This window comes from Prunus avium, chromosome 7 (genome assembly GCF_965620075.1).
Source record: "Prunus avium chromosome 7, drPruAviu1.hap1.1, whole genome shotgun sequence".
NCBI classification, from domain to species: domain Eukaryota; kingdom Viridiplantae; phylum Streptophyta; class Magnoliopsida; order Rosales; family Rosaceae; genus Prunus; species Prunus avium.
In genome coordinates, this window is record NC_142290.1 from 34,215,428 (window position 1) to 34,231,910 (window position 16,483).

General features: G+C 42.7%; 1 protein-coding gene across 1 annotated transcript; it reads left to right on the top strand.

The window, feature by feature from the left end:
* Nucleotides 1-10,395: 10,395 nt before the first annotated feature.
* On the top strand, nucleotides 10,396-12,947 carry LOC110748873 (protein ACCELERATED CELL DEATH 6-like). The gene is made up of 3 exons (XM_021948843.2): nucleotides 10,396-11,229; nucleotides 11,396-11,919; nucleotides 12,519-12,947. The coding sequence occupies exons 1-3, from the start codon at nucleotides 10,425-10,427 to the stop codon at nucleotides 12,888-12,890; spliced, it is 1,701 nt and encodes a 566-aa protein (XP_021804535.1). The 5' UTR covers nucleotides 10,396-10,424; the 3' UTR covers nucleotides 12,891-12,947.
* Nucleotides 12,948-16,483: the final 3,536 nt, after the last annotated feature.

The window sequence follows — 16,483 nt, forward strand, 5'->3', positions numbered from 1 at the left end:
AATGATGGATGAGTCTTACACACACACACAGAAATTAACCAAGCACAAATGACACAAGTGTTTATAGAGGTTCAGCAAATTGCCTACATCCTCTTTGGTGATCACCTTGAGAAATTTCACTAATGAAGATAGGTTACAACTTTGGTTTACAAAGGAAACCCCCTTAGAACACTACCCTCACAATCTGTTTCTCTCACACCCTTGCTCAACACCTTGATACACTTAGAGAACTCTCTTGCTCTCACCTTAGTTTTTTTCTGAACACACAACTAAAACTACAGCTCTAACTCAACTTGGAATACCAGCTTCTTCCACTTACAATTATTCAACTTGTTTTCTCCTCTTGTGTTATCTTACTTCACCCCATTTCCTACACAAGCCAATAGACAAGAGATAAGATATCAGCTTGTCCTCCACGTTCTTCCCTTTAGTCACCACTTAGACTAAATGTCAGATCAAGTAGGTAAATAGAATCCAACTCAGCCACCTCCCACTTACACCAGAAAATGGAGAGTGATATCTTTGAAATAAGATAACCAATTAGCCATGAGTGCTCTCCCAACTATCCAGCAGGTAGTCAACGTTCATTTAACTCAGAAGTGACCCACTAAGCCTCTGAAATCTTGTGGAAAGCGATAGCCATTGAAAACACTGTTGAAAACGCGTAAGAAATCGTCACAGCACGACTGGGACGACCGGTCGCCAGGAACTGGCGACCGGTCGCTTTTGGTTTTTCCTCCAGACCTTGAATCTGCTTCTAAACGACCGGTCGCAAATGCTAAGCGACCGGTCGCTAGCTTCCTGCGACCGGTCGCAAAGAACTGGCGACCGGTCGCTCGTTGATGTTGCTCCAGACTTCGAATCTGCTTCAAAACGACCGGTCGCAAATGCCTAGCGACCGGTCGCTTTTAGGCAGATTCAAAATCTTCCTTTCAGCGCCAAAACCAACCTTGTATCCTTAGGTGAGCCATTTTCCCAACACTATGTTGATGATTTAATTTTTACTGGTGATGATGAGGATATGATGTCTGAGTTCAAGAGTTCTATGTTAAGAGAGTTTGATATGTCTAATTTGGGAAGCATGAGATTCTTCCTTGGCATCGAAGTACCTCAAAGAGCAGATGGTATCTTTATATGTCAAAAAAGGTATGCACTGGACGTTCTGAAAAGATTTGGGATGCTGGAAAGCAATGAGGTCAATAGTCCGATTGTTCCAGGCTTCAAGATCAGTAAAGATGAAGATGGAATCACTGTGGATGAGACATACTTCAAGCAATTGGTGGAAAGCTTGATGTACCTTACTGCCACGAGACCAGACATGATGTTCATCACTAGTCTCATAAGCAGGTGTATGGCAAAACCAACTGAGCTTCATCTACAAGTTGCGAAGAGAGCTCTTCGATATCTAGAGGGAACTGTGAATTACGGCATTCATTACAAGAGAGGTGGGGATGGTAAATTGCTTGCTTTCACGGATAGCGATTATGCAAGAGATATGGAAGATAGGAAGAGTACAAGTGGCTATGTGTTCTTGCTGAGTTCTAGTGCTGTGTCATGGAGTTCGAAAAAATAGCCAATTGTTACGCTATCTACTACGGAAGCAGAGTTTGTAGCAGCTGTAGTGTATGCGTGCGTGTCAAGCAATTTGGATGAAAAGGGTATTGAAGGAGCTCAGGCATGGTGATGAGGTCTGTACTATTATCAAGTGTGATAATAGCTCAACCATTAAGCTTTCAAAGAATCCTGTGATGCATGGTCGCAACAAACATATATATCGATGTAAGGCACCACTTCTTGAGGAATCTTACAAAGGAATCAAGTGGCAAATGTAATGACCAAACCACTGAAGGTTGATGCTTTTCAGAAGCTTCGGAGTCTGTTGGAAGTTTGTGAGATTACTGATGTAAACTAAATGCTTGATGGCAGTTAGTTTAAGGGAGGGAATGACGGGTTTGGGACTCCTTATTACTATAGGATTCTCAAATATTTAGGCTTGTTTTTCTGTTTCAAATAAGTCCCTACTATGTAGGGAGACTTGTTTTACTATTTTGACTCTTTCCTTATGCACGTTACCACGTTTCTGTTAGTGTGAATCGTGGGCTGTATTTCAGTTGTTTGTTAGTTCATGTAAGGCTATATAATAGCCAAAGGTTGCTGTTCAATGATAAGTCATTCAATCCAGTTCTTGTTGAGAATTAATGACTAACTCACTGCCCTTTTAAGATCTTGTTGTTGATGGACTTTGGACAAAGAACTCAATGATGGATGAGTCTTACACACACACTCAGAAATTAACCAAGCACAAATGACACAAGTGTTTATAGAGGTTCAGCAAATTGCCTACATCCTCTTTGATGATCACCTTGAGAAATTTCACTAATGAAGATAGGTTACAACTTTGGTTTACAAAGGAAACCCCCTTAGAACACTACCCTCACAATCTGTTTCTCTCACACCCTTGCTCAACACCTTGATACACTTAGAGAACTCTCTTGCTCTCCCCTTAGTTTTTCTGAACACACAACTAAAACTTCAGCTCTAACTCAACTAGGAATACCAGCTTCTTCCACTTACAATTATTCAACTTGTTTTCTCCTCTTGTGTTATCTTACTTCACCCCATTTCCTACACAAGCCAATAGACAAGAGATAAGATATCAGCTTGTCCTCCACGTTCTTCCCTTTAGTCACCACTTAGACTAAATGTCAGATCAAGTAGGTAAATAGAATCCAACTCAGCCACCTCCCACTTACACCAGAAAATGGAGAGTGATATCTTTGAAATAAGATAACCAATTAGCCATGAGTGCTCTCCCAACTATCCAGCAGGTAGTCAACGTTCATTTAACTCAGAAGTGACCCACTAAGCCTCTGAAATCTTGTGGAAAGCGATAGCCATTGAAAACACTGTTGAAAACGCGTAAGAAATCGTCACAGCACGACTGGGACGACCGGTCGCCAGGAACTGGCGACCGGTCGCTTTTGGTTTTTCCTCCAGACCTTGAATCTGCTTCTAAACGACCGGTCGCAAATGCTAAGCGACCGGTCGCTAGCTTCCTGCGACCGGTCGCAAAGAACTGGCGACCGGTCGCTCGTTGATGTTGCTCCAGACTTCGAATCTGCTTCAAAACGACCGGTCGTAAATGCCTAGCGACCGGTCGCTTTTAGGCAGATTCAAAATCTTCCTTTCAGCGCCAAAACCAACCTTGTATCCTTAGGTGAGCCATTTTCCCAACAATCTCCACCATGGCGAGCCTAATACTCCTTGTGGACATCATTGCCTTCTAGGACATCTGTAATGTCTTGAGAATCGTCCTAATAACTCTCAAGAACTCCACCTCAATCTTTAGCATGTAACAAGATTGAGCAAGCTCAAACAATGCTTGAACTTAGCTGTTGTGACTGGCTTTGTTAGGCAATCTGAAGCGTTCTCATTTGTATGAACCTTCATTATTGTGATGTCTCCATCATTCACCCAATCCCTTATCCGGTGGTATCTCACATCAATGTGTTTGGACCTCCCATGGAACACTTGATTCTTCACTAAGCAAATAGCACTTTGACTGTCACTTAGAATCACCACCAAGTCTTGAGCTATCCCGAATTCCTTTGCCAATCTCTTCAGCCATACCGCTTCTTTTGAAGCTTCCGTTAAAGCCATATACTCCGCTTCCGTAGTAGACAAGGCACTAACCGATTGTAACACTGCTCTCCAACTAATCGGTCCTCCACCACAAGTGAAGACATATCCTGTGGTGGATCTCCTCTTGTCTAGATCTCCTGCATAATCAGAATCTACATACCCCGACACACATGCCTTTCCTTGTTGTCTTTCAAACAATATCCCAAGCCTTTTGGTGCCCTTCAAGTACCTGAGAATCCATTTTGCTGCTGTCCAATGTTGCCTTCCAGGATTCGCCATATACCTTGACACCACACTAACGGCTTGGGCTAAGTCGGGGCGTGTGCACACCATTGCATACATGAGACACCCTACCAAGCTTGCATATGGAACTTTACTCATTTCCTCCTTCTCCACATTCGTAGAAGGACATTCTTTTGCACTTAACTTAAAATGCTCCGCCAAAGGAGTAGACACCGGTTTGCAATCCATCATATTAAACCTTTCAAGTACCTTGGAAATATACTTGCTTTGTGACAGCCACAACTTGCCTTCCTTTCTGTCTCTCCTTATCTCCATTCCTAGGATCTTTTGTGCAGCACCAAGATCCTTCATGTCAAACTCCCTTCCAAGTAATGTCTTCAAATTCTGGATTTTTGACATGTCCTTACATGCAATTAGCATGTCATCAACATAAAGAAGCAAAAGGATGAAGTTACCATCCTTGAATGCATGAGAGTACACACAACAATCAGATTCACATCTTCTATACCCAATCTTCATCATGTAAGAATCGAAGCACTTGTTCCACTGCCTTGGAGATTGCTTCAGTCCATACAAAGACTTCTTCAACCTGCAAACCAGATTTTCCTTCCCTGCTTCAATGAACCCTTGAGGTTGGCTCATGTAGATGTCTTCCTCCAATTCACCATGAAGGAAAGCAGTCTTCACATCCATTTGCTCCACCTCCATGTCCTCTTGTGCTACTATGGAGAGTAGTAGTCGTATAGAAGTATGTTTCACCACCGGAGAGAAGATTTCATCATAATCAACTCCCTCCTTTTGCAAGAATCCTTTTGCCACCAACCGAGCTTTGAATAAGGTGGCACCCTTCTCATGCATTTCTTCTTTCTTCCTAAACACCCATTTGCAGCCAATAACCTTGCGACCTTTGGGTTTAGGAACTAACTCCCAAACTGAGTTTTGGTGTAGAGATTCCATCTCTTGCATCATAGCTTCCATCCAACTTTCCCGTTCCTTGTTCTCAACAGCTTCTTGGAACGTGGTTGGTTCTTCTTCACTAGCATTTAGGGCATAGTGAACTGCATCCATCTCCCATCCAAACCTTTGAGGTGGTTTGATGGTTCTCTTGGGCCTGGACCGAGCTATAGATGATGGCTCCACCTGTTCTTGAGCCTCTTCTTCTTCTTGAGTGTGTTGTTGATGCTGCCCAGCTTCTTCCTCTTCAATGTCGGACTCCACCTCCTCCTGAACGTCTTCAGTTGGCTGTTTCTGAGTAGTCTTTCTTGACACCTTCTTGAGTGGAACTTCAAAGGTTGTTTCTTTCTCAACAACATCCTCCTTTGCCTCTGAATTCTTGACTTTGTTCATAGGTATGGTCTTCTCATCAAACACAACATTTCTGCTGAGTATCTTCTTGTGGTTCACTGGATCCCACAGCTTGTAGCCCTTCACACCACTCTCAAATCCAATGAAAATACATTCAAGAGACTTTGGCTTCAACTTGGATCTTTCATCACTAGGAATAAGTGCATATGCACTGCACCCAAACACCTTAAGATTCGAATAATCGATTGACCTTTTAGACCATACCTCCTCTGCACACTTGAACTCAAGATTTCTTGAAGGCGATCGGTTAACCAAATAGGCAGCGTGGTTAACCGTTTCTGCCCAAAAAGATTCGGGCAACCCTGCATGAATTCTCATACATCTCTCACGCTCCATGAGAGTTCGGTTCATCCTCTCCGCAGCTCCATTTTGTTGGGGTGTCTTCTTCACGGTAAAGTGCCTCTTAATGCCTTCACTTTTGCAAAACTCAAGGAACTTGCTGTCCTTATATTCACCACCATTGTCACTCTTTAGGATCTTGATCTTTCTTCCGGTTAGGTTCTCTACTTCCGCCTTCCACTCTTTGAATTTGGTGAAGACCTCAGATTTCTCCTTCATGAAGTAGACCCAAACCTTCCTGGAAAAATCATCCAAGAAAGTCACAAAATAGCGAGCTCCACCCTTCGATTTAACCGGTGATGGCCCCCATACATCCGTGTGAATATAATCTAGCACACCCGTGCTTTCTTCCTCTTTGTTTCGCTGCTTGAAAGCTATTTTTGATTGCTTTCCCATGGTACAAAATCTACAGAACTCAAGCTTGCAACTTTGAACACCTTTCAACAATTTTCTGTTGTGTAGTTCCTGCATGCCCCTCTCACTCATGTGCCCTAGCCTCAAATGCCAAAGCTGAGTTTCATCTTCCGAGTCCTTGCTTGTAGATACAGCTGCTCCACCTATGATTGTTGTACCACACAACCTATATAGACAATTAGGTTGAATCTCACCCTTCATAATCACAAGTGAACCTTTTGAGACTATGAGTTTCCCTCCATTTGCTTTGAATGAATAACCATTCTTATCAAGAGTTCCAAGGGAAATGAGATTCTTACGCAACTTTGGAATGTGCCTTACCATTCCAAGCGTCCTAACAGCCCCATCATGCATCTTTACCTTGATTGTACCGGTTCCTTTGACTCTACACATTGAGCCATCCCCCATCATCACTTCACTGCTATCTTCTTTCTCATACGTGTCAAACCACTCCTTGTTTGAGCACATATGATATGAGCATCCGGAATCCAAAATCCAATCGGAAGAGGAACACCTTGAAGAATTAGCCAATGCATTTGTTTTAACATTGCTATTAACACACAAAAGCTCACCATCACTTTCCGTGACATCCTCCGCTGTGTTTGCTGCATTCTTCCCTTTGTTCTTCTTCTCCTTCCATATGGGGCAATTCTTTTTCCAATGCTCCTTTGACCCACACTCGAAACAACCATCTTTCGCCTTGGATTTGGACCTTCCTCTATTGCCTTTCTTGCCTTCACGCCTCTTTGAACGACCTCTCTCTCCGGTCTTTGCAACTAGACCTTCACCTTGAGAGTTTTCTCCCGAACGTTGAGTCATCCTATGGTGTGTCATGATGTCTTGCACCACAGGCTCAAAATCAAGAGTAACCTTTCCGAACATAAGAGTGGTTCGGAAGTGTTTATAGGACGAAGGTAAGGATGTCAACAACATGAGAGCCTTATCCTCCGGACTATAATTCACATCCATTCTCTGCAAGTCAGCAACACATCTATTGAAACTACTTAGATGTTCCATTAGATTTCCTCCCTCCTCCATCTTAAGATTCAGGAGTTCTTCCTTGAGGAAGAGTTTGTTGGACAACGATTTCCCTGCAAACATCTCTTCGAGCTTCTCCCATGTTTGCTTCGCTGTATCCTTTATCACGTTGATGAGCACCTCATCGGAGAGATAGTTTTCGATAGCTCCTCTGGCTAACTCGTCAAGAACTCCCCACTCATCATCCGTCATGCTTGCTGGCTTCTTCTCCTTGCCAACCAACACTACATGGAGCTGTTGTTGTGTAAGAGCTGACTTCATCCTTCGTTGCCAAAGAGTGAAGTTCTCCTTCCCTGTGAAAGGCTTTAACTCCACCTTCATACTTGCTGCCTGTGGTGGCTTCATATGCTGTGAACTGCTACCACTCTCAGCTTCCATGTCACTTGCCATCTTCAACACACTAGCACTCCAAGAGAAGAACTAGCTCCAGCTGCCAAACACAGCTCTGATACCACTTGTTGAGAATTAATGACTAACTCACTGCCCTTTTAAGATCTTGTTGTTGATGGACTTTGGACAAAGAACTCAATGATGGATGAGTCTTACACACACACTCAGAAATTAACCAAGCACAAATGACACAAGTGTTTATAGAGGTTCAGCAAATTGCCTACATCCTCTTTGATGATCACCTTGAGAAATTTCACTAATGAAGATAGGTTACAACTTTGGTTTACAAAGGAAACCCCCTTAGAACACTACCCTCACAATCTGTTTCTCTCACACCCTTGCTCAACACCTTGATACACTTAGAGAACTCTCTTGCTCTCCCCTTAGTTTTTCTGAACACACAACTAAAACTTCAGCTCTAACTCAACTAGGAATACCAGCTTCTTCCACTTACAATTATTCAACTTGTTTTCTCCTCTTGTGTTATCTTACTTCACCCCATTTCCTACACAAGCCAATAGACAAGAGATAAGATATCAGCTTGTCCTCCACGTTCTTCCCTTTAGTCACCACTTAGACTAAATGTCAGATCAAGTAGGTAAATAGAATCCAACTCAGCCACCTCCCACTTACACCAGAAAATGGAGAGTGATATCTTTGAAATAAGATAACCAATTAGCCATGAGTGCTCTCCCAACTATCCAGCAGGTAGTCAACGTTCATTTAACTCAGAAGTGACCCACTAAGCCTCTGAAATCTTGTGGAAAGCGATAGCCATTGAAAACACTGTTGAAAACGCGTAAGAAATCGTCACAGCACGACTGGGACGACCGGTCGCCAGGAACTGGCGACCGGTCGCTTTTGGTTTTTCCTCCAGACCTTGAATCTGCTTCTAAACGACCGGTCGCAAATGCTAAGCGACCGGTCGCTAGCTTCCTGCGACCGGTCGCAAAGAACTGGCGACCGGTCGCTCGTTGATGTTGCTCCAGACTTCGAATCTGCTTCAAAACGACCGGTCGTAAATGCCTAGCGACCGGTCGCTTTTAGGCAGATTCAAAATCTTCCTTTCAGCGCCAAAACCAACCTTGTATCCTTAGGTGAGCCATTTTCCCAACAGTTCTTGCGTTTGAGTTCTTTGCTTTCTTGTTCTCATTCTCAACATCAACGGCTTGGACAATTCGTAGGAGAGGCATCATTGTTGATGACGAGGATGTGGATATCATCCCTGTCACTTTGGCATCCTTTTTCATTTAAGTACTAGTTATGGTTAGGTTAAATTAATAATCCCTCGCCTCGCCCTCAATTATTAATTAGTTTGGTGATGATTTGTGTCGGAGACTCAACTGAAAAATTGCACCAATATACTCTTTGGTCTGTGTTGCAGATGCGTCTCATGAATGCTTTGAAATGAAATTAATGGTGCAGCATCAGGCCTCCCTTCCCTTCCAACCTTCGTCCATTCCTCTCCTCTCCTTGCCCTATCCCCTCCCTTGGGCTTTTATTAGCTCTTGGATGGCTTGTATTGCTTGGTAGGTTTTCCTGGATTTGTGTGGCTGCTTTTGTTTGCTTTGCGTGTCTTCATTTTGCAGATTTGGAGTTCCTGCTTTTTATTTCTACTTGATGACGACAAGGTGGGAGAGCAACGTATGTATTTCTTTCCTTAGTATGTATCAACTCTTTTTGAGTTGGGTGCAAGTTTATAGTCTATAATTACAAGAGTTTAAAGGTGGTTGTAAGTTTGTACGTTGAAATGTACTGTATAAAGCTTGATATTGTCATATGAGTTTGTGCATTAGAATTGGTTTGTTACTTAAGTTTATCATTTTATTTCAATTGCTTGTGACCAATTTATCAACTAAAATAGCTAATTCTTTTGGAATGAATTATGAAAACACTGAAATTTAAAAATAGTGTTCTAATTCACTAAATGGAAATCTACTTTCTTTTAATAGCTGTTTAGTAATTAGTAAAATAACATAAATATCCTTTCTGCATCTGCGCGAGTTGAATGAATTGTTCATCTGTTCGATTGTTCATCATTTGAAGCACAAAATATTTTTAATGAATTATAAGCAAACTGTATGTATAAAATAAACTTGAATAAAGAATAATTAAATAAATGGCTGAAGCAACGCTCAATTTGGAGAAAAAACAATATCTACACCAAAAATAATATGAGAAAGAAAAAAATTGGACTGCATTTATCATTTTCGATAACAGAATGAACTTTAACAAAGAAAAAAGGGGAAGCTAGTTTGTTGATTGATTGATTGTTCTTCTCAGGAATAATGATGTCGAACAGTTTGAGCCCTCAGCTTTAGCCCGCAGGCTCCCTTCACTCTTTTTCTAACCTCTGCGTACTAAGACATGGCTTTCTTGTTTTCTTTTTCTTTCTTTTTTTTATTCTCTCTCCGTCACTCTTCTTCTTCCTCTTCTCTCTTTTCCTACGAGCATTGTGTTGCTTCAGCCCGCAAAACAGAATAAAATTAAAAAAGAAAAGAAAGTTAGTTTGTTGATTGTTCTTCTTGTCACGAACAATATTAGTTCTCAGCTTTGGCTCCCTTCACTCTTTTTCTAACCTCTACGTACTAATTAAGACATAAATTTCTCTTTTTCTTTTTCTTTATTCTTTCTCTCGCCGCCACTCATCTCCGTTTTCCTAAGAGTTTTGTGTCGCTTCAGCCTGCGAAACAGAATGTAATTAAAAAAGGGAAAAAAAGGAGGAAGTTTATTTGTTGATTGTTCTTGTCAGGAATGATGAAGCTCTCAGCTTTTTTCTAACCTCTAGGCCCTACGTACGTACTAAGACATGCATGGAAAACACATTCTGATCTTTTTCTTTATTTTAATATTCTATCTCTCTGCGCTACTCTTCTTCCTTTTTCCTGTTCTCTTTTCTCTTTCCATCTATATAAGTTTACCCGTGTAAAACCAATTTTCATCCATTCATTCATTCATCTGACCTTGTCTTACGCACAACCAAAAAGAACCACATGGATCGCACCCCTTGGACTGATCAGACTCCGTCAGCATCGGTCGAAGTCGTTGACCAGGAAGCTGCTGCAACAGACATCAAAACTGATGAAGCTGCTGCAACAGACGTCCCAATTTTAATGGGCATGGATCTAGATGTTTTCAACGCTGCAAAAGAAGGCAAAACTGAAGTCCTCAGGGGACACGATCCGCAGCATCTTAACCAAATATTGACTCCAACCGGTAACACAGTCCTCCATGTTTATATAGCTTATGCAATCACCCCAAAGCTCGTCAAACCTAAAGAAGAAGCGCCGATCAAGCCAACCAGCGTTGTGGTCGTGGAGGATATCCTTCAGGTCTGTCCGACACTGCTATGGCAGCAGAACGAGAGCGGTGAGACTGCCTTGCACATGGCGGCCAGACATGGGTGTGCTGACATAGTTGAACTTCTCATCCGAACTGCAAAAGCTCGTCGTTGTGAAGACCTCGAGCAAGGGACTGCCGCCTTCGCTTTATCATCATCATCAGAAGAAGAAGCAGCCTACTGGAATATTTACATAAGGACACTTAGTAAGGAGAAGGACACAGCCTTGCACGAGGCAGTGCGGTTTAAGCACCTTGATGTGGTGGAGATATTGATCAGAGAAGACCCTGACTTTTCCTACCCTCCTAATGTTGCCGGGGAGACTCCACTTTATTTGGCTGCCGAGAGGAGATACAAAGCTTTGTTCTCCGAAATACTTCGCACTTGCAAGCATCCAACTTACCAAGGCCCCATTGGTAGAACCGCTTTGCATGCTGCAGTGATTCACGGTGATGAAGGTAGGTATATATAAATATAATAAACTTACATAATTAATTCTTTCTCCTTTTTCATTCATTTTCCCAGCAAACTAGCATGGGTATACGTATATATTTATAAGATTATTATTATACACTGTTTTTAGTTTTGCATTGATTAATTATTCTTTTTATATATACTTTTTAGAAATGACCAAAGAAATACTAAACAAGAAAAAGGATTTGGCGATAGCAGCAGACGAAAAAGGATGGACCCCACTTCACTACGCTGCATTCTATGATCGTGCTTCAATTGTCACACAACTACTAGAAGCTGATAAATGCAGTGCCTACATGCGTGACGAAGCTGATAAGAAGACCGCTCTTCACATTGCAGGCTCCAAAGGCCATGTTCGTGTAATGAAGCAACTTATTTCCTATTGTCCTGATTGTTGCGAAGTGGTCGACCAAAGACGTCGAAATGCTCTTCATTATGCCCTGGAGAAGCGTCAATCTCGAATTATAGATATTATTATGATGGATACATGGCTTAGCAACGTCCTCTTAAATGCAAAGGATGTTGACGGCAACACACCCCTCCATCTACTTAATGCTCCTCTCTGCACCGAGACTCCTTTCATTGTTTATGATAAGGTTGATAAGATGGCATTCAATAAGGAAAACATGAACGCTCTCGACGTCATTGAAGCTAAAGATTCTTCAACATTTAAGGTACGATATTTCATTAAACTTGTTTGTTTGTGTGTGACAGCACATGTCGGAATGATGAGCAGTAATTTAGCCCTCATTTTCTTAGACCGAAAGAAAATTGTGCACGATGATAGACTATTTGATTCAAGGACGGAGCTCAAGCCAAGTCTAAAGTTGCCTTGACCCTTTTGCTCTTTTTCTCATAACAGACAATTGAACTAGTATATATTGGCCCCTCATTTTAAAGTAAATAATAAAATCATTTACTACGAAGTTTTTAACTTAATCCCCTAATTTAAAAATTATTTCCATAAGAAAAAAAAAATTCTAGCTACCTCTCGTTGCGTGTATTATTGCGGATATGTTGGAACCGCAGGTTATTCCAATACACTTTTGTAATTGAAAGAGAAATAACAATTTAGACTGACAGGGTTTGAATACGGTCTTCGTAGCTTTTGGGTATTCCTTTTCAGTTAAGTATCATGTAGTCTTTTTCTTTTAAGTACTTATGGTTAGGTTAAATTAATAGTCCCTCGCCCTCAATTATTAGTTAGGTGATGATTTGTGTCGGAGACACAACTGAAAAATTGCACCACTATACTCTTTGGTCTGTGTTGCAGGGATATCTCGCGAATGAGTTGAAAAGGAATGGTGCATCATCAGGCCATCGAATTCTAAGCGAAAATGATAATGATGGCCAGAAATTAAAGGAAAACGAAGGTGGCGAAGACACTGAAACGTATAAAAATATAAGAGAATCCCATCTGATAGTGGCTACACTCGTAGCAACTGTTGCATTCGCAGCAGGTGTCACCATGCCTGGTGGTTATTACCAAGCATCAGATCAGGGAAATGGCACGAGTAACGTATCAAGGCAAAACGTTACGGCCCCAAGTAATGGACCAACTCCCGGTTATGCAGTTCTATCAAAAACTCAAGCTTTCAAATCTTTTTATATATTCAATATGATAGCCTTGTGTTTGTCTTGGTGACGACAAGGTGGCAGAGCAACTCATGTATTTCCTTTTGTGTGTAAAGACTCTTTTTGAGTTGGGTGTGTTGGAAATTTGACTCACATTAAGGTTGCAAGTGATGGAGGCAGCGACCGGTCGCAAGGTTTGGGCGACCGGTCGTTTTGAAGCAGGTTCAATGTCTGAATCGAAAATGACGAGCGACCGGTCGCCAGCTATTTGCGACCGGTCGCCCTAGCACAGATTCAATGTGTTTCGACTCTGCCCAAAAGCGACCGGTCGCCAGTTCCTGGCGACCGGTCGCCCAAATCGTGCTGTGACGTTTTCTTACGTGTTTTCAACTGTGTTTTCGAGGGCTATCGCTTTCCACAAGATTTCAGAGGCTTAGTGGGTCACTTCTGAGGTAAAAGAGGGTTGACTACCTGCTGGATAGTTGGGAGAGCACTCATTGCCAATTGTTTGTCTTGCTTTGAAAGATTCACTCTCAATTTTCTGGTGTAGTGGAAGGTGGCTGAAGTGGGAGTTGTTTACTTGCATGATCTGATCTTTAGTCTAAGTGGGAGACTAAAGGAAGGAACGTGGATGACAAGATGGTGCCTTATCTTGTGTCCATTGGCTTGTGTAGGTAATGGGATGAAGTAAGATAACACAAGGGAGAAAACAAGTTGAATAAGAGGAAGTGGCTGAAGCAGAAAAAAAGTGTGGTTAATCTCAAGGTGGTCAAGTAGCTGGAAGCTATTGTGTTCAAAGGAGGTTAACTCACCAAGGGAGAACGTGAGGGAGAGCAATCAGTTCAAGTTAGGAGCTGAGTTGGGGTCTTGAGAGTCTAGACACCAAGGAGGGAAACACCAAGGGTTGTGAGAGTGTTCACAAGTGCATCAAAGTGTTGAGCAAGGGTGTGAGAGAAAAGAGAGCTAGGGGAGAGAATAGAGTTCTAAGGGGGTTTTTCTGTGTAAAACCAAAGTTGTAACTTATTCTTTCATGAAGTGAATTTCTCAAGGGGATCACCAAGAGGATGTAGGCAATTGCTGAACCTCTATAAATTCTTGTGTCACTTTGTGCTTGGTTGTTGTCTCAAGTGTGTGTGTGTGTGATTCATCCATCATTGTGTGTGTCACAAAGTCCATCAACAACAAGATCATTAGGGGAGTGAGTGAAAGTGTTTGTCCATTTTTCACAACAAGTGGTATCAGAGCTGTGTTGGAGCAGCAATTGCTAGTGTGTTGAAGATGGCAAGTGACAAGGAAGCTGAAGGTGGAAGTAGCTCTATGCATCAGAGGCTACCACAATCTGTCAGCATGAAGGTGGAGTTGAAGCCTTTCACAGGGAAGGAGAACTTCACACTTTGGCAAAGGAGGATGAAGTCAGCCCTTACACAACAAAATCTCAGTGTTGTCTTGGAAGGCAAAGAGAAGAAGCCGGTTACCATGACAGATGCGGAGTGGGGTGTGCTAGATGAGTTGGCTAGAGGAGCCATCGAGAACTTCATCTCCGATGAGGTGCTCATCAACGTGATGAAGGACACAGCGCAGCAAACATGGGAGAAGCTCGAAGAGATGTTTGCAGGGAAGTCGCTGACCAACAAGCTCTTCCTCAAGGAGGAACTCCTAAATCTTCGGATGGCGGAGGAAGGAAATCTAATGGAGCATTTGAGCAGCTTCAATAGATGTGTTGCTGACTTGCAAAGAATGGATGTGTTGTATAATACGGAGGATAAGGCACTCATGTTACTAACATCCTTGCCTCCGTCTTATAAGCATTTCCGAACTACACTTATGTTCGGGAAGAGTACTTTGAATTTTGAGGAGGTGGTGCAAGATGTGATGTCGCATCACAGGATGTCTCAACGTTCGGAGGAGAACTCTCAAGATGCTGGTTTGTTCGCAAGGAGTCGTTCAAGCAAGCAAGAAGGCAAGGGCAGCAAAAGGAATACTAAGTCCAAGGACAATGAAGGGTGCTTCGAGTGTGGATCTATGGATCATTGGAGACGAGATTGTCCGGTATGGAAGGAGAAGCTGAACAAGATGAAGAAAGCTGGAAGTTCAGCCCACGTGTGTGATGAGGACACATGTGATGAACTCTTGACGGTTACGGATGAAAGTAACGGGGAAGTCATGGCAAGTTCTTCGTGTAAGAATTCTTCTTCAAGTTGGATTTTAGATTCCGGGTGCTCATATCATGTGTGTGCAAATAAGTTGATGTTTGACACATATGAGGATAAGGATGCATGCAAGATTATGTTGGGAGACAAAACTACATGTGAAGTTTTGGGCATAGGGACTGTGAAGATCAAGTTGCAAGGTGGTGAAGTTTGGACTCTTAGTGAGGTAAGGTTTGTACCTGCACTAAGAACGAATCTAGTCTCTCTTGGTTCTTTGGATAGAGAAGGTTGTTCTTACAAGGCCAAAGGAGGGAAGCTCATGGTCACACAAGGTTCTGTGGTGGTTATGAGAGGGGAGATTCAACCAAACAACACATACAAGCTTTTGAGTGGTGCAGAGATTTGTACCAAGGAAAAGCAAGCAACAAGTCTTAATGTCAAGGAGCCGGTCCAACATAATGTAGCTGCAAGTGTGCTCAAGAGAAGTTGGGCAAGGAAGGTTAGTCAAGGTTGTATGACTAACGGTTCATCATCAAAGGTGCTTGATTTCAAAGCTGCAGAAAGTGAAGTCAAGATAAGAAATGATGGGGAGGATGTTGTTGAAGAGAAGCTTCTTGCCAAGGTGGTCATGGAAGGGACTCCATTTGAGGTGGAGCTTGACACAAGGGCTGAAGAAGGAGGGCAACAACAACAAACTCACAAAGGGGTTCTACTTGAGGTGGAGTCATCATCAATTGCAAGGTCCGGGCCCAAGGAATCCATCAAACCTTCCCTAGGTTTTGGATGGATGGACCAAGAAGATCCAACCACATTTCGGAGTGCTATAGGGAGCATGAAGCGGGAAAGTTGGAGAAGTGCATTGATGAAAAGAAATGTGTTCTTAAATCCAAGAGCAAGAGGTGCTAAATGGGGATTTAGTGAACAAAGGTTTGGTATGTGGTTTGCATATCAAGGGAAGTCCAAGATTCAAGGTTCCAAGGAGGCAAGGAGCAATGAATTTGGCAAGGGGGAACTCTTTTCTGCACAAGAGGTCCATGTTACTCAAGTTTAGGCTTGGGTGGAGCACCTTCCACCAAAGGTGCATTGAGGCAAGAGGTGTATTGCCATGGTGGAGCTCTTGGAAATTACTAGAACGGTTTCTAAGAGGTTGAAGAGGTTCTAGAAGTCAACAATGGTTCACGGGGTGATTAATGGTTCGCCAAGGTGGAGATTGTTGGAAATTTGACTCACATTAAGGTTGCAAGTGATGGAGGCAGCGACCGGTCGCAAGGTTTGGGCGACCGGTCGTTTTGAAGCAGGTTCAATGTCTGAATCGAAAATGACGAGCGACCGGTCGCCAGCTATTTGCGACCGGTCGCCCTAGCACAGATTCAATGTGTTTCGACTCTGCCCAAAAGCGACCGGTCGCCAGTTCCTGGCGACCGGTCGCCCAAATCGTGCTGTGACGTTTTCTTACGTGTTTTCAACTGTGTTTTCGAGGGCTATCGCTTTCCACAAGATTTCAGAGGCTTAG